Below are 22,673 nucleotides of genomic sequence, written 5' to 3'. Positions count from 1 at the left end.
ACTAATCCTTATATGAAATTCATTCAGTTGATTATCCCGATAACATAGCCGGTTAACAAGAATTCCATAAAATTGCAGGTATCAAGGCAATAGTTGTAAAAAAAACCAATGTATTCTTCTCACTGCAGGAATTGTATCCCCGACAGAGTAAGCGGAAAGGGACAATACAAGTCACACAAAATGACTCTGCATTCAACAGAAATGACGTGATTACAGACATTGCAAATCTTGTAAATAAAATCGAGATACTTTATCCTAACAGCCTGTTTAGAGAACGGATGTGTACAATCAAGCAAGCCAATGGCTTGTATTTAATCCGAGACCAATTATAGTCTAGATTAGTATAGGAAGCCACGACGGGCAAAGCTGCATCTGTATAAGGGTAGGATGTGTGTTAACATGTCTGGAATGCATCTCTTTCCTCCCCAAAGACTGGCCTCCCCAAGAAACTTGCTTGTAGGCTAATACAATATGTAGTCCACTAGGGACTATGGACAATGTGTGTCTCAATCCCATCACAAAAGACAACAAATTTGTATGCGGAAGACAGTGATACAGACTAAACCTAATAAAGGCAATATTACTTGTTTGTACAGATCATGTTGTTTGCAAATTGAAAGGGGAAATTACAAGTAAAACTGTTTTTGGTTAGTTAGTTAAACAATTGATTTCAGATGAGGCGAGTTTCTTTGCACAACGCGTTTGCTAGGAGAAGGGAAATAGACGGGCCAGCGAAGGCCTGTTAACTGTATGGAACATCAAGCATCTGGCTCTTATTTCTTAGTATTTGATTATGGAAATCCAGCTCATTCACATGAATAAAAAAGAATGCAATATCCATAATGTTCTGTGGTGATTAATTTATTTCACGAAAATTAATTATTCAAGCCGAATACAGTTCAGATTTGTACAAATTAACGCCCCATGGCTTAAAACTGTCGACCGTTTACCACAAATTTAAAGAAGAAATGCTAGCTGTAAAATGAAAAGCGATTGGAATAACACTCTTTAGTTGCACCAATTTCCCCCGAAAACATTGTTTGTCTGCAAATTAAATTAAATGTTAACAATTTCTTAACCTGCCCAGTTATAAAACCCTACAAGATTTAAGTAATATTGATTGGAAATATGTGGATATTTTCATATTTCTTGCCACAAAGAAATCCATAAACATGTAATAATTATTACAAAATTAACGCATTTATACAATTATAAAAGTGTTAATTTTTCATTAGAGTAATCATGCTTTGAACACTTCTAATTGTTAGATGGGCATTCATTTAAAATGGGGGGAATCGTGCCTCAAGCAGTTTATAGAAAAAACTACTAACTTTAAAAAAAAACACTTCTTTTTCGAGTAAAGCATGTAAAATGTTAAATGATGGACAGAGACCCAGCCCCCTCAAAGCACCCCATTCAATGACTTTCTAGACATCAAAAGGTAAAAACAATGGGTTCATGCTTACCCATATTTCCCAGACTTCCACTGTGGTAGCCATTCATGGCTGTTGAGCTATAACTACTTCCGTTGCTATGGGGCGTGGAACCGTTTGAGCCGTATCCTCTCGGAGAAACGCTTGACGCTTGGCCTCTTGTGTAACCTGGCAATATTGAATAAAACCACTTACTTGCAAGCATACATAAATCAATTTTGTATTAAAAGGAGAAATGCCGTTTCGAAACAGAGAATTGCGGTCAATCGTAAAAACATGTCCTAATTTCCTTTTTCAATTCAAGTTGTGTTGGATGTATCTGATAGTACGTTTGAATTCAGTGCGACGCTTACTAATTGTGTTCGCAAAGTTGCGTTATATTTTTTAATCAAATGCTTACCTTCTTCCCATTGGCCATTGGTATCTTGTACACTGACCGCTAGCTGACCGGCGTATGAATTAAAACTGGACATAGGTGAGCCATTATTCATGGCCGGGGAGCGGGGAGGCGGAAGTGAAAGTTGGTTGTGGTTTCGTGGCATACTGTACAATGCCTCAGCTAAGTCTGCAGCTCGCTTCAGAATTATCTCCTGTGAATATAGAGTATAATACGATTTAACAACAATTATAATAATAATTAAAAAATACATTTAAAATAATATTTGCTACGGTAAGGATTTAATAACTTAAGCATACTTCTTTCAGACAAACCGTATACAAATATCTTGAAATAATGAAAAAATCGAAGTGATTACAAAGTAAACTAATTCAACAATGATTGGTCATAAACTTTCATGTTCTAGGTTTGTGTGTTTCTTCTTCTATCCATTTAGTTTGAACTATCATACGCAATCACCGTGTCTATCATTTCTTCAGTTGCTCACTTTATCAAGCACACTTTAACCAACTTTTATTATATTCCTATCGAAAATAACATTGAAGTTCACAATGCTGCTTTGCCAAGCTTAAGAAATAACATAGATAGTAGTCTTTTTCATTTTGTTAAACATAACGAATATTGTACGAGCCAATTATCAATAATGATCGTCAAGAGTAAGTGAGAAAAGGCACATCTATCAAATGACATACCAGAGAGTATATGATATAAAATAGTTCTTATTGTAGTGTTGATGTTTTAAAGGTCGATGACAAAGAAGAAAACTATTTTATTACCTTAGGAAGCCTTTCAGGGTCGCCCGGATGTCTTGGGACCAGTTTCATCAATCTTTGGAAGCCGTAATCTATGGTGGGATCAGCGAGAGCTGGAGTAAATAAGAAATTACACATTAGTTTAAATTATTTTTCAACGCCAATATATTGATATCAATAGAAAATTACAGTTTATAAATAAAACAGTTCGTACGTTTTTGAAACAGATTTCTTAGATAGCAAACATAATATAATGAAATAAAAAATAAATTCAAAGTCATTTCACTGTTTTGTCAAACAGTAAATTGCTTGTCTCAAATGGAGTTCACGACCATTAAATAAAAAATGAAACTTGGTTCGATTTTCAGATTATTTTAAACCAAGAATTTTGCAGTATCGAAGTAACAGATCGCTGGAACGAAATGCTATTTTATTCTGAAGACAAGATATAAAGCATTCTTATCAAATTGGAATGAGTACCGGTTAAAATGCATTAATCTAACCAAAACATTCGACATGTGAAATTATTTGAAACTCATTGCATTTTCAACAAATGACATTGATATGTGTTTTGTGCAAGAATTATATGATAACTGATCTATATGTATGTGATTTGTTTGATGAAATTTCTCGATTGCAGAGCGTACATCTCTATACAGAATAGGGAGTAAAGGATTTGACCCCCCCCCCCGTCATATAATCGTTCGACTACCGTGCCGAGCTCTCCGTACAAAACATACAAAACATGCTTTGAGATTGTTTTTTACTATCATATATTTTTAGCGTTTGTTCTTGACCAATGCATTCATTTGAGCATTTATATTATATTTCGTTTCTTTTTCCATATATTTCATTGACGCATTTAACGTTAGAACATTCATGTAATCATTTAAAGACGTCGCAATTTCATGACGTCCGCATTATATGTACTTTGTTTATGACGTCATTATTTTTGCGAAGGTTTGTGTACTCCATTTTTGACGTCACAAATACGTTTGAATCGCAGGAAGAGTACCAAGATAGACGAAAGCGCTAGCGAAATGTAGTCTCCGTTTTTTTATTATATATACATATTTATATATAAAAATATATCGTGTTAAAATTTAAAATTACAAGTATATAATTGTTCTACACGTGCACATGTGTCACATGACCTTATATATAGCAATTCAACGAGCCTTGAATGTGTATTCACTTGATCAATGATAAAGTAATGTGTCATTCATCTGTTCCTCAAAATAAAAGGTGTCCACTAAAACTGGTCATAGTTTATTTAATGAAGCAGAATAGAAGACATTTAAAGTATATTTTGTTCTATCTCAACAATAAATCTACGGTTATGGTCCGTATCAGATTGCCGACTGACAAGAGTAACTCTTCAACGCCCGTACAATACCGCTAGACCATCGGAACGTGTCGGGATGTGACGCCAGTTAAATAACGCAAGTGTTGACAGTAGATGCCTTCATATGATAACTAGAATAAATAGTTCTAGATAATAACTCCACATCGAAAAGGGGGGATAATCAAAGCATTGTTTACTGCACCTTAATCGCCTCATTGGCATACATCATTTCTTTGATAGTCCATTCTTTTCTTTTTTTATAAGATTCCTTCCATGGCCGGATAAATCAATATTCTAAATAGACAACATTCTAATCTCATTTTTCATCTCGTCTGTCATAAACCTTGGGAACAAATGATGCTTCAATCATGCAATAAAAATCATACTCGATCACAAATATGTTTCATTTTCGCCTGAAAGATAATTACGGCTTTTAGCACCTTGCTTTGGACCGAGATGAATGTTATATTGATATTCATCAACACTGTAACACGACAATATATTATCGGGATTCACGCGCGTATCAGTCCGCCGTATAATTAAAGAGAGGGAAGTAATTTGCCCCATACTCGGTGGTGTCTCGTTGCGAGATGCTGAGTTTTATTGAAGTAATGAAAGCTCCTGGAACCTTTGAGCTTGTTCGTCAGGCGTTAATACTGCAAGCTCTGCCATTACCGCTACAGGAATTAGAAAATCATCGTTCGCCACTGACATTCGTGTTAATATCATGTCGCGATGTAGCCATTCATTGAACGTTAGGAAGAGCCAGTTTCTCATTGCGCACGTCATTGTGATGGATGGAATTTTGCAGCACCGAAAGATACAGATGTCATAGAAATATAGTCGATTGTTCTCTATTTGACAGCGAATTAATAAGCCCATATGTCACATAGAAAACTGTAAAAAGCGATAGCCAATCAAATCAAGGGATTGAATTCGGCCCTGAATGTGTCACCGACATTTTGACCTATTCTTTTGAACAATTATGAATTGCATAACATGGTAGTACTAAAAGTGGATGTCTGTAGTGTTATGTTTCTAACGATGGATCAAATTTATGTTATCATCTCTGGAAAATGTATTCTTTTGCGGTTTTTAATCACTAATGTTAATTGCATTATGTGAAATAAACTTTTGTGAGGATAGTACCGTGACGCATGCTGAAGAACGGTCTGCAGTATAACCGTGAAATCGGATGATTTATGACGTTATGGATCTGGAGCAGGCGTAACATATCCTTAATGTCTCAAAAGAAAACTCAAGTGCAGTTCTTTACATTTTAAAAGCCCATTCCATTAATCTTATTTATTGCTATGGACGAAACGGAATTTTCTAATGTTAACGCACAGACTGTGATATGCACTACTTTGTTGATGTCATATAAATGATTACTAACAATATAACGAATTGTTATGCCCGTTTGGTTATGCAATATACAACTTTAAAGAACTATTTGAATCTGATTAGTTAATTGAGTGACTAACGGCTAACCAAAAAATGTCAAAAGGACCAATAAAACCCCCCAGGTTAAATCATAGTGTAAATTAGGAGAATGGTAGAAAGGATAGAATGTTTCTATCTTTCATGTCCCAAATCCGAGTACATTGATGAAAACACACACTGCGAGAGCCCCACATTAAAAAAAAACTCGTAACTGCAAAGGTCTAACATTAGTCTCCTCACACGAAGAAGTCGCTGCGATCAGCTATCAACCGATCACATGGTTCATTCTACTTCGTCATCACGTATAAATAAAGACTATTATTATTTCTCTACCATGTTGATAAAATAATTAAATGAGTTGTTTATCGTATTAAAACAGAATGAAACTTTTGTTTACGAATAGAAAGATAGTAGCGTTGTTATTTACAGCAATGAAGATCAAACATAAATAAATGTCGTTAAAGAGATGGACTTTTAACTAAATTCGTCACTTTGTAGGTACGGATGCAGTAGACATTTTACTTTTCGTATCCTGTTGATGAAAGTACCAAGCGCGCCGACACGCTTTTGTAGTACACAATTGCTACTAAGATTGCATTACGAGTACTCTATTGGTGTATCTGTGGTACTTACTTGTGTAAACAAAGCGCCCGACGCTAATACTAACGTATCATTACGAGTACTCTATTGGTGTATCTGTGGTACTCACTTGTGTAAACAAAGCGCCCGACGCTAATACTAACGTAGTACAAAAGACGTTGAAGAAATACTAAAAAAGCATTAAGAGTACTGTATTTGTTATAATTGTGGTACTTACTTGTGTAGACAAAGCGTCCTGGTGCGCCTTTACAGAACTGTTTAGATTTGTAGGACAGGGTAACTTCCACGACCCCAGGTATGTGTCTAGGAGGTGTCTGTACACGGATAGCGTGGGACGTTATCAACTGAAACAAACAAACACATATCATGTGACATTGAAAACGATGAATGCCGAGAAATATATCAAAACGAGGCTGGAAACAAAACAATGTCGATTTTTTATTATTATTTTGAAAAGAATCCTACAGACTAAGACTATATTCAACGACAACATTCGTAACAATCTGTGAAAATGTTGTTGAAAGTTATATTAAATCTTCTATTAGCAAACGTGACATTTTCGAAGTCATCGATTGCTATAAACCTTAAAACAGTAAAGTTGCGAAAATACTATAATATAATTTTCATCAGATATCAAAGAATTGTCATAAGATAAGGGAGTTAATCTCAAATAGGAGTGCAGATAGTTCACAAATAAACAGGTCTCATCGCGCTCAGGAACAAATGAGTGACTGTGCATTGGTGATTGTCAGTGTATATTACAAGAGGAATCACAATTGCTGGAAATTCTCCATGCACTTTAGTGCAATATTTAAACTGAGATGTTCCTATATTATATTCGTACTATTCTGACGCATAACATTATTGATAAATCTGTAGTAGTTATGATACACGTAATGCAGTTGGTTTATAACACATAGACGTACAGTAAACATCACATAATCGGCTAGGAAGATTAGGTTGGAACAAATAGTCCCGGTGGACACAGACATGAAAGTTAAGGCATGTTTGCCGCTCATTTCAACAGTGAAAGCTATAAATATCCCGACGTGTAGATTTGAATACTTCGTGAGAAGTGATGCGCTGACAACGTCGATGCATATCTCCAGGTTAACTGAAACATGTACCAAACCCAGTCAGGCAATTGAAATAGTAATTAGAATGTATTTCAGTAGTAGGCCGCGACGCTTTCTCCTAATGCTTTACAATTAGACGGGATATTTATGTTCCCGACCTTCACTCTATGGTAAGAGAATGATGTTTTATATGATCTGGAGATAACGTAAATGTCAAACGCCATTTATAGATGATGCATAGTAGAAGGACAATTGTGTAACTACTGAAATGTTATTTATCAAAATTTATCAAGTATTGTCAGTTCATTCTCCTTTTTTATATGCATGCTCTAACACTTGCAAACCTATCATATTACCCCTAGACCAACGTCCATCGTATGCTACATTGCCATTAAAGGAGTAAATGTATCACGAACTTTGACTTTTGTCAAACATTAAAGTCAAAATGCAAAACTTCACATGCGCCGTAATCACACTGACAAAAACGAAGCTTGTTATAATGTAAAGCACGATTAATTTGCCAATCTTTATTTTTTTCAATTAGGCTTCGACTGATTTCACAAGAATTTTGATTCGTGTTATTTATAGTAACTCGTATGGATGGTTTTACATTAGATACAGACTTTAACTACACAAGAACACCAATTAATATGTGACTAAGCCAAAATTTGACAGTGTCTAAAACCCCTAATTATTCGAAGAGATACACTTCTTGACAACAAATGAAATGAGGTCTCAGAATAATGTATGCATATACTATGAATATAGACTAGATATGTATTTATATATACAATTAATGTATTTATGTGTACTATTGTCTGAACTCAGCAGGTGCCATTATATATTTGTAAAAATATACTGGATGCTATATTAAGAAGCCATTATGTTGAAGTGACACATTCCCGGTCCTAATTCTGTCCTAATTATCCAGACTAGTTGTGGGGACAGGCTAGGTACGGGGTTGTATAAAACATTCATAGAATGTGTCGATCACTTGTCCGCCTGATAACGCCCCACACAGACGCACAACGGTAAACAATAGCACGTGCGCGTGTTCCGTTTCAGTGAATTCATCGCCTATATTTGCATACGAAATGACATCCTTTTAAATAGTCCGTCTCTTGTTAAAAGGTATGGAAAAGAATTCTAAACCGGACGTAGTAATGCAAGCTTACAAAGTATTTTCGGAAACAAGACTTGAAATCAGTTTCCTATGAATTATGTTTGCACTTGTCTCTATCCTAGCTTAACTGAAAACAGTGAATTATTAACGGATCGCAGGGCAGGCAAAGAAACCCCACTTTATGGACGAATCGTTCTTGCATTTCAATACCAGATCCTGCTATTGATATGAAAGGGGCGTAAAAAACCGATATATACAAAACAGAGTGGCCGGTAAATATCACAATTCAAAGGCAACTTTTTAGGCAACGTGTTCGGTTTTCTTTGTTTTCCGTCTCTTCAAATTTCAAGGGTTGACACGTACACATTTTGGTTTTAGTATGGTGATGTAAACCATCCAAACACTCGAATGAGAAATGGCTACAAACATAAATCCGTTAAGTAGTAAAAAAAAAAGTAAATATCAAACAAAATCTGTTTTGGTCAGTAGCTTTCTAATTATTCGAGAAACCTTAACTATCCGCCAAAGAGGCATATGAAACACGGAATACTTTGATTTGGCCTCAACTATCAGCACCACCGTCAGCACTCACTACTGTTGTGGGTCTATTATACCGGCTTGCATGCTGGATTATTCGTTTGATAAGGTTCGATCCGAGGCTAAGCTAGACTTCTTTTGTTGCGCATCAAAAATTAATTTTCTCTTCCATTACTGGGTTTGAATGTTTGAGTTACCAGTAATAGATTTGCCGGTTTTCCTCTAATGGGTGAATTTCATTGTTTATCACCAATCCTCCTGCATAAAAGAAGTGCTTAGATCCAAGACTAAATAGGCCGGAAAATCAGAAATTAGATCTGTATGCGGTGGGTCGGTTTGTATTGCCATTACAATTAAATCCAGCCAGCATTACAAAGGCACCTTAATCATCTACACAGTCACAGGTAAATTAGAATATTACGTAAAAAAGAAATGTCCTAATTAATACAGTTTAATATAAAATTATGTAAAATATTTTGACACTTGACATTTTTCATTTAATGAAATTGAACTTAAATTCAAATTTATATTTTAAAATGATTTTTTCTCCTTTAATGCACACAATGTCAGGATCGGATGGGGAGGACCTCGGGTTATAAGGGGACACAATTGCACAAAATCAAGACCCTTACCTCGCTCCAAACAAGCATGGTCCCAAACACCACCTGAAGGCCGTCGAAAAAGTTGTCTCCTATTATGATGACGGTTGTCCCTCCTGTTGTCCATCCTTCACTGGGACAGATGGCTTTGATACAAGGTGTCGCTGTAAGCAGAATGTAAACACCCACTGATAACTATCAATTTACTTGGGGGCAACATCATTCATAAAATTCATCCTAAAAGATAATAAATGTTTATTCTAATTGTGAGAGCTATCAAATTTAGAAGGTGAGTGAAAGAAAGCTACAAAGTTGAAAGGTAATAATGGCAAAGAAAAACAAAAGAAGAAATGAAAAATTAAATAAAGAAGAAAAAATGAAGCAATCAATTGGATATATAAATGAATATAATCTTTTAGAAAATTCTATTCTAAATTCAAGATATTCTGGTTGTACTAATGATGAAATGTCCGGTAATTGTTACACACATGTGCTTAGTTTTGGTTGGATAATAATCAACCAATCAAAATACGTAAAATATTACTTACTAAGAATGGCTGTGTCCCGGGGATACTTAGAGAATCTGCCATAAGAGTCTGCCAGAAACCAAGCATCTATGAAGAATGGGGGAATTCTTTGTTAAGTTAAGATAAAAGTAGGAAGTTTTTAACGAACTATTAAGTATTCTGGAATTCCATCACGATACATTTCATAGAGAACATATCACATTATGACTAAATTGTCAGCGTTCATTAATGAATTTTATATCTATAAACTGCGCTTTTCCCAAAACCTAATTCAAGAAAAAAGTCATCTTGTATGTAATTATCACAAATTCTTTGTTGAACCTATCCGAATAATAAAGTTATGTGGCAACATCAACAAGAAAATCAAATTGAACCAAAAACACAGAAAAGCTTAAAAAAGCAAGATGTAAAAGCACAAAGAAAACATATCTTTTATGTGTCGACTGCCTATGGCCAGTGCTTAACCGGGCCGTTATGTCAATTTCAAACAATTTGATCGAACTCTAGTGTTTGAAAACTTACCAATTAGTGACAAATTAGGACCAGGGTTCGGACAGGAATATCAGAGACGCCGAATAATCTATTAGACGGATAACATAGTTCAAAGGACGCAGCTCAAAATAATACGAGATGTTATCAGAACGAGACCTTGCTTCATCTCAAAATAATGGTTATTCAACTTAATATATCTTATTTAAATTCGTGCACGATCTCTGGTTTTTTCACCAAAATAATTTTAATCCTTCGCGATCTTTTTTACAAACACTCTTCTTGCTTTCATCTATTATATCGATTTTAACAAGAGTGAGAATGTATATAGCGGACACTGTGGTGATATTTATAGATCTTATGCCAGTGTCTTGAAAGCAGTTGCATAGCCCATTCAAGTCATACTTTTTAAACTATAAATAACAAAAATATTATTATTTAAAATAAGGTAAAATTTCTCAGTCGACTGACAACGCAAATTAACACTGAAATAACAATGTAATATAAATCAGGATAATTTTTTATTTAGATTTGTTTAAGTTTTTTTCAAGATTTTTGTTTACAAAAAGTGCACTTATATATATAGGCCACAAAACAATATTTAAAACGTCCGGCTATAGCAAAACATGGACGTGCTCGCTCATCTTCTACCCACAGGAAGTGCCTTTCGCGCCACAGATGTTTGGGTCGGGCCAAGCCAGATGGGCCGGTACAATCAAATAGCAGACAGCTGGCCAACAACAGTCACTCAAACGCTTTTCTTTGTCATTCTAATTAAAGTTATAATCTTCCATCAGTGAATGATTGTCTTTAGGTAATCTGACCCCAGTGAGAGGTGACAATCGACAGTGGATGAAAATGAAATCGGCTCTCATCAAACGTTCAATAGATTTCTTGCATAAAGATTCCAACAAGAGTGCCGGTTAAAGGAGACAAGGGCTCTAATTAATGCAAGCCAAGAGGAACACTACCAGCGGGGTAACATCCTAAAATAGTATTTTTATAACTATTGGGGTGGACTGTACAAAAACTGTTATATTTACCATGCTGGCGTGAAATGGGATACGTTAGATCTGTGCAAACGACCCAACAGGAATGGACGCATTCCGAATTTAAGGTAGTTTCCGCACAAGGTTAATAAATATATGTACGAATTCAATGAAAAAGCATAACGGACGATGCAGTTCTGTCTGTCAGATGTTCGTATGGTCTCACATCCATAGTCAAGTTTACCACAACAGTTATAAGATTACAAAAAAATAATAAATGCAACAAAACATAAGAAATAAAAAAAAACAAAAAAAAACCAACAGAATATAAACAAAACTAACTAGTAAATAAACATGGAACTAGAAAACAATTACAAAGGTAGTCAGTCAGTGAATTATTTCAACAGAGTAAACAATTATCAGCTCACCATTTCCATAAAACAAGCGGAATAAATATTTTGATTCAAGTTCATTACTTCGTTTTGTGCTGTGGTGTTATAAGAAATGGACAAGACAGAGCATTTTCAAGATTAGAATGACAATTGTCTTTACGCTGTTGTACTAAGTAACACTGACTTTCGTACTAGGAAGGAAACTACTATCTAGTGGCATACCTCCTTCCGTTGGGTCTAGCCGTCTAGCTCGCCGGCCGTGTTTAGAGTTGTTGTGCACAAACATGTTATCTGAAACAGCTAACAGGGGACCCTCAACCGACATCGTGGAACAAACGGCCACCTGCAATAAGGTAAAATTTTATAAATGAAGATAGATCAAGTGTGCATGTCTATAATTTTCCTTTTCTTGATAGTAACAAACAGGCCTTCCCTGCATTTATAGAGATTTGCTACCGAAGAATCTATTCCAAGTATCAGGGGTTTTCTTTGTCCCATTGACCAGCTAACTATTTAGCCAGGGTTGACTCTCGGGAAAACTTCAATCTACGCTGTAAAATGTGTACGGTCGTCATGGTGTCCTGATTTTGAATTAAAAGATTGCTTTCAGTGTCTCAAATAATAAAAGACCTTTCTTAGACACTACAGATCATTGTTGATCAATATAACCACATACAAATACTTGCGAAGTTTAGAATATGCATATAAAAACATGTACTAAGAAATACTAAATTATAGACATAAACACGGTTATAACAAACTAGTGTTTGCCTGATAATTTAAATAGCTTAAAATCGGATAAGTATGTTTTATACCGTTAAATCTTCTTGGATGAAAAAATGACTATACAACTTGTGATAAAAGTATTCTTAATATTGGTATTCATAGTGTCTGTGTTTAATATATTATTTGATACTAATTATTACATTTCCTCTCTTTTTTTTACGAAATCAAATCAAAATACAAATCTTCCCGTTTTTTAAAGTTAACATTTAATGAGAAAAGCATCTATAAACTGTTAAATCATTCCGGTAGTTAAAAAGTCTTTTAAAATTGTTAATGTGTTTGTGTACACGGCCAGCACATTTGTTGCCGAGTCGTATACACAAATAGTGTTAGAGATCGTCCTGTATCGGAGGTTTGTGTCTCCGCTGGGACTTTAATAAAAGTTGCCGTTGTTTGTAGAGTAAACCCCCGACCATCTCATTAACGCTAAACGCTATTGTGCTAATGCCCCGATGAAGCTGTTTATTTGTTTGCATGCTACCATTTAGATCGCTCTCCGTACCCTAGACATTTAAATACAAACGATGTAATTATTCCCGACAAACTACGAAAGAGTTCCCCAGCGGCACCCATAATGAAATGTCGTTAACATCCATCCTTACAAAGCTCGCGTGGTATCCAACGAGGACCGCACAGATCTGCAATCAACTGGTAAGAAATGTACATCGTGTGTGTCTATTGTTCTACACTTACTGCTGTCGGTTATCAGTCTACACCCAACTCTGTATAAGATTGAGGTAACCCCCCCCCTCTCTCTCTCTCTCTCTCTCTCTCTCTCTCTCTCTCTCTCTCTCTCTCTCTCTTTTAGTTTCAATTTAGAAATTAAAGCATTTAAAAATGAAATAGTGTATATATATATATTAATGAAGTCTGCCATCTTGTCATATTGTAAATATACAGTATGCTTGTAATTTGCTTGGAAAGGGCTTAATATAAGTTTAATAACTTGTGTCCAATCCATTTGCTTGGCAATACAATATGTTTAAACTAAACTAACACACACGCGATCGCACCTGAAAAGTTTTGTAATAAATACTGTACTCCACAAATGAGCATCACTGTACCACACCGTTTTTTGTCTGTCTAGGACATATCGGTGGTGCTAGGGGCCAAAAACGATGGACATTCACAATGGTCAGAAATAATGTTAAAACAGAAGTTGGTTTAACCCCATAATCAATTGGAAGAGCACAGGCTCACGTAAAATTAACGAGTAGGGGTGTATTTTTAGAAACTAGACAAACACCTGAACAGACACATTTAACTTCAAATAAGGTGTCACTTTATTTATTTCCATATGAACTGTATATGTAAATTCCTAAACACCTGACTAGCCTGGTCACAGATACTGATTTCTTGATGGTTGATTTAGACACGTGTTCTTTGCTACGTTATCAGTAAGTATTGTAGTGATTATACCTGTCTTTATACAATGTAAAATAATACAAAACAATTAATCTTACACAAGTTGTAAATTGTATAAAGCGTATGAAAAGAGTCTGAAGATTTGTCTCTTTCAAATATTTCATAAGAGAGGGAAACGAATTAGATAGAATGTTTGTAACAAGCGCAAAAATAACAGTTTTCAAGTTTTTTTTGAAAGTCCAAATTTTCTCCATTTCAGCTTTATACTTATTGTCTTCTAGAGATGGGGGTCAGTCTAGCTTGTATAAGAATTTCAGTCCTATGACCGTTAGAGCTACCGACGGTTTTCTAACGGATACGATTGCCATTCTTTGGTACGGTAAATTCGTGTTTCTAGTTATAATTATTATTAACAAACAAAATGTGATTCAAATTGCAAAACCATTAGAGAAAGTACCTATTAATATTAATTCCCATACACCTATTTGTCCCCGGTACATTCTGATCTACCTTAAGTGACTGTACACAGGGTAGCTCTACCATGACCTTATTGACTCCACTCTCAGTCCTCGGACGATTACGTTAATTCAAGCATAAAAATAATTAATTTCAACAAAAATGTGATGACAGGTTTTTTTTCTTGTATAAAAGATCTGAAATACTTCAGGCTCATTACATTGGAAAAGGTCTTTCAGTTAATTACAATTCCTGTTCATTTACATATCACTATGGCAACGGGGCATCGGATTATATGGAGATTGGCGATATTTGTATGACTTTTTGCTTCTTTACATCACAGAGTGTGCATATATGTCAAGACATTTTTAATATACATTTAGTATGCTGACTACTTCGGTTGGGAATACGCCACATGGGAATAATACCGCCATTACAGGAGAGTATAATCGTCTGCCTTTACTTCACATCGCGCGTGTGCGGTATTAATAACATTCTACTCAACGTAATCCCCCAAATCTTGTCATTTCTCCCTAATGGAACAGCCATTGACATTAATCCGACTCTCTACTGCCTTGTCTCATCACGTCAGCGTTCCACAACTAGGCAGGGATATCTCGCCGAGATAATGACGTCAGAGATATATTTGTTTATAGTACGCTATATTTCTTTCAACAAAATGCAACGGAAGTGAATGGGATTATTGATCAAAGGCCAGGAAGTTTCTGACCCCAAAAGGTCAACGTTTATTGGGGGTATCTCCGCCATCGATGGCCCATAATTCCTCGCATTTTTCTATCGAATCAGTGTGAACAGGGGAACAGGGAAGGGGAATTTTGAAAAAGATTTAACAACTTTAAACAAATTGAAAAAAATGTTTTTGTTTAGGATTAATGTACAGAAAAGTTTTTTTGTTTTATTTCTGAAAAGTATTTTTCAACGAACTCACAAAGACAATCTTAAGGCAACACGTAGAGGTGATGTAACATCATTACACTACTTGTATAGATGAATGCTACAAAAATGATGTAAAGTAACTTAAATGTAAACTCACCTGGAAGCGCCTCATGTCCCGTGGATTTCCGGCATTTTTTAGACAATTTTGATTGCATTTCATGAAAAACTTTAAGAAAAATCTGAAAAACATAAACAGAATCATAAAATTAGAGATGGTATGGATAAAGAAACGTTTACATACATAAACAGTAAATGACTATGAATGATAAATATCGGTCTGGCACATGCGTTTAACGTGAGTTTACCAATAGCTTTTATTGTTATAGACTTTGAAAGACAGTTCATAAAAAATCATTTTCCATGTTATTTTCTGTCTTTCTAATTTTTACGGGATAGTTTTTCAAAGGCCAAAACTACTCAAATAGTGTTAAGATATTGAATCATGCAATACATCTGAAGGTAGCTACCTGTTTCCTTTGCTATCAAATTGTAGGTGAGGGGATAACAGTTAGATAAAACAGAAGCAGGACAGGAGATGTTAAATATATATTAAAAGTCAAACACATGACCTTATCACTTCTCTCTATTGTTTTAAATACTGCTTGTTTAATCTCTAATATGAATCGAGAATAAAATCTAAGCTAACTTGAACTGTGTTCATATACAAAGACGCAATGAAAGAATTGTATAATAGTAAATATCATTCCTAATGAAATGTATGGATTTTACGAAAAATCGATTTCAATTTGATTTTTTTTTTTGAATAATGAGAGTCTATGGTGATCACCGTCAACATCGGTCTAGAATCAATACAAAACCTCATTGATACATTAAGTCAGGTTTATATATCAAGAGATACATTTTTAATTCTTGTCGTTTGAGAACACGCGTTAATAGATATGATATCGACCTCCCAGTGTCCTTTCTCCTCCAATTCGATTGGTAGTAATTCCACGATTTTATTGTTGCGATACCCATCCGCGGTCCCGACCGTCGGTTGTGTGTGAATACGCGTGTGATTTTATCTAAATTAATGAATATTACATACGCTCTTCTCCATATTGGAATTTGACATCTGTGCATTACGAGCTATGGAATTTTATATCTGAGCTATGGATGACACTTTCATGTCAGTTACAACATGCTATTATCAATATATCACGTGACTAATTATGACGCCATCACAGTACTCCAATACAATCTATGGAAAGGTCAGAGCCAAAACGAAAACAAACATACCATAGCATCTGACAGCATGAATAAGGTAATATGTACAAACTAGATATTTAACATTCTTTGTCAATATCTCTGAAACAGATCTACCTAGAGAACCACTGGGGGACAAGCTTTATGTGATTGAATGTTTCGAAAACAGAGCATCATCATTTGTTACTATATTTAGTTATTCCATAATGTATCAACTTAGCCCTAAGTGGGATTTATACAAAGGGGAACATCGTGATAGGATATTTTTACTGTTGTTACTAAATCCATAGTTTATACATCATGTGTACCAGTGTCGATATGATTTAACATTATATTGTCTGAGGTGTCACGCTGGAGTTTGAATACTACATAAGCAGATCATGGATTTAGCCTACATAGATTTCATTAAGATATAGTTGTGGGATAACTATTAAGTCTATTACAATTTCACTAGTTTTAATATCAATATTCAGCCAATTCTGTCTTTTATTATTTAATTAACTTTGATATACTATTTAACCTATTCATTTTTTTAACTTCGAGATAAATATTTAGACCATTAGAATTATATTTGTTTTGATATCAGTATTAAGCCTGTTTAGTCTATTATAATTTCTTTGGCTTTTATATCAAAAGTTTGACTATGTTATCTATAATACTTTCATTAGCTTTGAGATGACCATTAAGTCAATTATGACTTCATTAGTTTCGAGATCACCATTTAGCCTACGGTGACTTAATTAACCTTGATTTTGATATTTAGTTTACTGCGGCCGAATTATCTTTGAGATAACAGTTTAATATCTTTAAATTATGATATTGTCATATAACTATTAGGACAACTTCGACTTCAAACTTTGCGATAAATATTTAATACTATTTTTTATGTGAAATATTATTTAATCTTCTAAGATTGTAACACATTTTTATTGACAACAATTCAATGAACTTTGATTAGAATATTTTGACCGCAACATTTTAATTAGTTTCTTAAAACTATTTTCACTGTTACAATTATTAGACCTGACAAGGCTGTTGAAATAAAAAGTCCATATTATTTCGTGGTAGAAGAAATAAAATAGTGATGATTTTGATAGAATTATTTGCTTGCATGTAGGTCCTAATCATATTACTTATATTATTTGACATTTACTTTAAAATATTTTCTATATATGTAGTTATGTTTGTAGGTAAATAAAGAGAAGGAATATTTCATCGATGTTCGTGATTTCTCGGCTTTACACATAAATAAGGAAGCTTCGAGGTCTAGGGGCCTTTGGTTGCCAACAAAGTACATACATAAATAATACACTAACGATACAAACAAACTAAAAGCGACCAGCTTGTCTCCCTATCAATGTTTTTCTAGTTTATTTACAGATTCGGAAGTAGTATTTATTTTAGGAATTTTAAAGAAAAGGATATATTTCTACCTAAATTGTTTTTAATTTCATTGTTGATAATGGAAGGGTTACTATATTTTTGAATGTATATGTGATAGGTGAATACGTTTTAAAACGAGAGGGCCATGTGCTATAACGTAATCTATTTCACTTTTTTTTCGACGACAGCATTGCAATCTACAAGCGTACCCATCATGGTTGAATCATTGAATCATTGATATCAAATTAGATTGGTATGTATATTTCCATTAGCCATTTCCTATTAAACCTGACTTATAACTATGGGATTGTCGTTTGTTATTACCAGTATAACTTGAATGGTATCTAAAAAACCCGGTCCAAATGCAATATTTCGGTTAAATCACTTCCAGTATTGAATTAACTCATATATGATCACAGTAAGATATATACAATTTATGATATAAATATAACATCGTTGGAAGGCACAATTTTAATAACATAAATGACAAAATTGAAAAGTTGTTTGTATTTTGACAGTAAATGCCCCCGTGCATGCTCTGTCCGACAGTAACCTTACACAAACGATAGTGTTTATGGCTATCCAATATGGCCGACGATCCATTAGCAGGACGGCTGATAAAATCAAAATAATATGAAACAGACGATTTATTTTCCAAAGGCAAAGAATGTCAACGACAGCCTATACTGAAAGTGATTCAGATTCTGTAAGGGACTCTTAACAAATGAATTAAAATCTAACACATGAATGTCCTGCAACTAGAAACCGCTCGCTCAAATCTAGATAAAATAATGATACCGACTCAGGCTAGCTCTCGCAACAATGAATTAAAACCTTACTACAAAAGTCCCGTATTGAACTGAGGTCCCGTCAACCGTTCTGATAGAGAGATACAATTATACGGCGTTATTCAGCTATAATAGAAGCCATGAGCTAACGGAAATATTTGATTATGGATAAATTTACCTGTGGTTACTCTGCATCGATTTTCTATATTGTAATAACCTTCTCCATCAACACAGTGAAAGGAGAGGTGCATAGAAAAACAGGATCAGAATCCGGTCGGTGAGAAAACGGAAACATCGAACATTAACAATCAACTAATGATATTTTGTTGAAGTAATTCCGGAAATAGATCGGATGGCATCGTTCGTTTATTAAATTAGTTGTGAAATCGATTGTCGGCAATAAGAGGAAGTGTATTGGCGGGTATGTCGCTCAATGCGTGTATGAGGGCTGTCCCACTTATAAATAAAAAAACTGACTCCAAATTAGACAACAAGCTATTAGCAACATATTAGCGAAAAACAGAGATGGCATGTAAACATTTTACCGAAATGAAAAATTGGTAATGGTTAAAATATATTAATTGCATCATAATTATCACAGGTATATAATTATGTGAACAGGACTTTTAACGAGTTTCCATTCAATTTATATTATCTAAATGAAATGAGCTGATGACATCTTGCTGTTATTTCAGATTTAGCCGAAAATAGGGGCGATGACTTCGTTTCATTGAATGATAATCTACTCTTATGAAAAACAAAATATTTATGAATACACTTCACAATTTCGATGATAAGCGTAGCGAATGCCTTAACTCATATTCAATGTATGTGTATTATTTTCATTTGTGCATAATAAAAGAAAAATAATATAACTCTAAAAAGTTCCTAGAATGACTTACCTTTTTTTTCTGAGGTCGTATCGATTTTTTTGAAATATTATTGAAGCACATCTTTTTTAACAGAAAAATAGATAGATACATTGATAAAAACCTATTGGACCATATTGAATCAACAACATAATAATGATAGAAAACCATGAAAAATTAAATATTAATATTCAAACAAAATTTATACATTCAATGATAACACGTGCACTGCGTTTCACATTTTAATATAAAAAAGCACATTATCAATGATTGTGTGTAGAATTAAAAGATAATGTGCTTCCGCTTGAAAACCAAATGAATGTATATATATAAAGACAAATGTATGTAAACTTTTCAAGAATATACTTTTAATTGTTTCATAAAATTCTCTACACTTAAAAATATTTAATATAAGAAAAAGAAACGAAGCCAAATTTGAAATGTGTGAATGGTAGCAATCTGTTCGAGATATGATCAAAGATGGACGGACAACATTTGTCATCGCGAAAATAAGATACAGCGAGCATAAGTCAAGTACTTGACTAAACCGAAGCAGGTCTTCATTATCCGGAACGTCACGTATCGATTTCATGCTGGGCAATCAGCTTCGTTTGATATGCTACACTCGGGCATCGGTTGATTGGCTCAATGATGTAAATTCCTTAAATGAATAATTTCACCCTGGGGAATTGATTACATCACCCAGTAGGATAGAGGGGTCAAGTCTATTAACTCGAGTCTTCAATAGATTCTAATGTAGTCAAATGGTAGAAAATTTCACACCTAAACAATTAGCCCCTAAATTGAGTTTGTGCTTGGGCCATTGATCTAAGAACGCCAACTGGCTGACCATCCAAATGATCTACTACGAATTATGATGATTCTTCTAACGGGGAATCAACGACCACTGGTCAAAGAGTGCAACGGACACGAAGTCACATTACGACTAGTCAATATCAGACTGAATATATTTCACAATTCAATTGTTTAAAAGTTGTCATTTAGATTAATCCATTGATATCATGTCCATTTTTTCTTACACATTTTCAAGAAATAGTATCACTAGAGAGCAAGCGAATGTATGAGGTATTTTTTTGATATCTTGAATATTTTTTTTCCTTATAAGTACTAAAGCAACCACGTGACATAAACTTTGGCGGGAAATATCGCCCAATGAAAATGGGAATTACCCTCTAATTGCTGTTAAAGTAACACTATTCACAACATTTTCAAATAATAACAGAAATTAATTGCTTGACGCACAAACACAAACAATTACTAGCGTGTCGATTTGGGTCATAAATGCCAAAACCACGAACAATCTCGAAATCAGCGAGAATATGATGACACGTGTTATGTAGATGCTGTCAAGGAAACAACGGTTACTTGTAGACACAAACTCTCACCTCGCGAATGGCTATCAATGACGCTACGAAAATAAGTAAATTAAGTAACTAACTGCTAATGATGGCGTTTCCAGCTGGTGTAACAAGTGTGTGGAAACGAGAGTTTGTTTGGACTACTTCCACCACCTCAACAACTGGTCGAGTGTTTATATCCTCTGAGAGCTATCCGTCATGGTTACCGCCAACGAAAGGTGTTAGGGTGAATCGCGGAACAAATGTTTTCATTTACCATTAGGGCTATTGAATGAATGAACTCCCTGAAGGGAACAACGCTATGGGATGCGTATGATGGAATACCTAAACAAACATATCATTTTCGCTAATCTGTAACTCCTCTTTGTGCAAGCGTCAGGGTGATACAGATCCGTTTATGTAACAATGCATTATCCCACCTGTCGGGGTCTCTCGGGACGCTTGTAATGGAGGTTTTGTCGAGTTTTAAATCAAAATAAATGCGTTGATCCGTCGGGTATAACACAGTTGACAAAAGTAAAATAACAATAATACGATAAAATTGAAACAATGAATCAGAAAGATACTTTTTAATGAATTTTTAGAGATAGGGAAAAATCAAACTAGTAAGTATATCATGTCAAATGTATTTCAATATTTGCTTACTATATTCTCAGAAATGTTTCTTATGGGGAAACAAAACCATTTATCTTTATTTATATTTAATCAAAATTACAATAACCATAGATTTAACCTCAGAGAAATACTATGTTTTTTTTCTCTCAAATAGATATTATTTTTTCGCAATTTCAGTATAATATAGTATACTAAATGAATATAGGCATAGGTCTGCTCACAGTGTGAAATATTTCATCGTAATTCTAGTAGCGTGACTGATGTACCACTAAGTAAATTCCCTGGACGAATTTTCTTCGTATGAAATTTAGGGTAAACGTTTTTACCATTCTCTATCATCATTTGTTTTCAATCGAAAAGCATGAAACGAACATACCCGATGGATATATTGTAATAAAGAAGAAACTCATTTAGTAATTTATCCTTTGCCTGTGTGTCATATTGCCCGACTAACGTATGGGTATTGTTATACCCTAATGCAGTGATAGACGTGTCATTCGAAAGTTAAAACAGAAACAGTACAGCCAAGCAGTAAAGAAACTTGTTTTTATCATTTGAACTATTTAATATAAAATAAGCTTTCTTCACTTTCATTAGCTGTAGATATGTGTATATCTGTAATATCGAACTCTAAAAAATCGAATACTCTCCCACCTCAAACAATTGGACTACTTTGCCTAACTGATAATTTTGCTGTTATTTTTTTATTTTTAATGGAAGCAGATTTACTTAATTACGGTAAAACCTAGGAGGGCCGAGTAGAAAACTTCGTTTAATTCTATAGAATATGTTATGTTTTCGTTAAAACATCCTAATTTGTTCTAGTTCGACAGTTTTGACATTTTGGCATTAAACACACTTTTCTAATAACAGACTTCTTTATTATTATACAACAGTGAAAAGCACAGATGCCTTTGAAAATAGATATATACGAATCCAATTTGATTTGCTTCGCTAGAATAACAATAAATATTATAAAGTCCAATATTTAAAAGGTCTTATATTGTTGGCAAATAGTGTATTAAACCTATTTAAGTTTTCTCAGTTCTACATTTTTCACAAGAACGGAAACGTTGACCCGTAATATTGCTGTTTACACAGACGCATCATTCTAAATGTCTGTGTATAACCTAGTCCGGTACGAACCGCTCACATTGTTAGCCAACT

At 34.4% G+C, this 22,673-nt stretch overlaps 1 protein-coding gene across 6 annotated transcripts in view; it reads right to left on the bottom strand.

Annotated features, from left to right (window-relative positions):
• The window catches only part of LOC110450015 (transcription factor COE3-like), a 65,028-nt gene that overhangs the window by 4,366 nt on the left and 37,989 nt on the right, over nt 1–22,673 (bottom strand). For 4 of the 6 annotated variants that reach the window (XM_021497216.1, XM_021497217.1, XM_021497221.1 and 1 more), the window contains exons 7-14: nt 15,364–15,445; nt 11,925–12,045; nt 9,854–9,919; nt 9,339–9,469; nt 6,188–6,314; nt 2,607–2,695; nt 1,834–2,023; nt 1,467–1,601 (exon numbers count right to left, since the gene is read on the bottom strand). In XM_021497216.1, the coding sequence (XP_021352891.1) occupies nt 1,467–1,601; nt 1,834–2,023; nt 2,607–2,695; nt 6,188–6,314; nt 9,339–9,469; nt 9,854–9,919; nt 11,925–12,045; nt 15,364–15,445 (941 nt within the window). The remainder of the gene's footprint in view (nt 1–1,466; nt 1,602–1,833; nt 2,024–2,606; nt 2,696–6,187; nt 6,315–9,338; nt 9,470–9,853; nt 9,920–11,924; nt 12,046–15,363; nt 15,446–22,673) is intronic. The other 2 variants (XM_021497218.1, XM_021497220.1) reach the window with 1 other exon arrangement.

This window comes from Mizuhopecten yessoensis, unplaced genomic scaffold (genome assembly GCF_002113885.1).
Source record: "Mizuhopecten yessoensis strain PY_sf001 unplaced genomic scaffold, ASM211388v2 scaffold4899, whole genome shotgun sequence".
NCBI lineage: Eukaryota > Metazoa > Mollusca > Bivalvia > Pectinida > Pectinidae > Mizuhopecten > Mizuhopecten yessoensis.
This window is presented reverse-complemented; position numbering and strand designations above follow the sequence as displayed.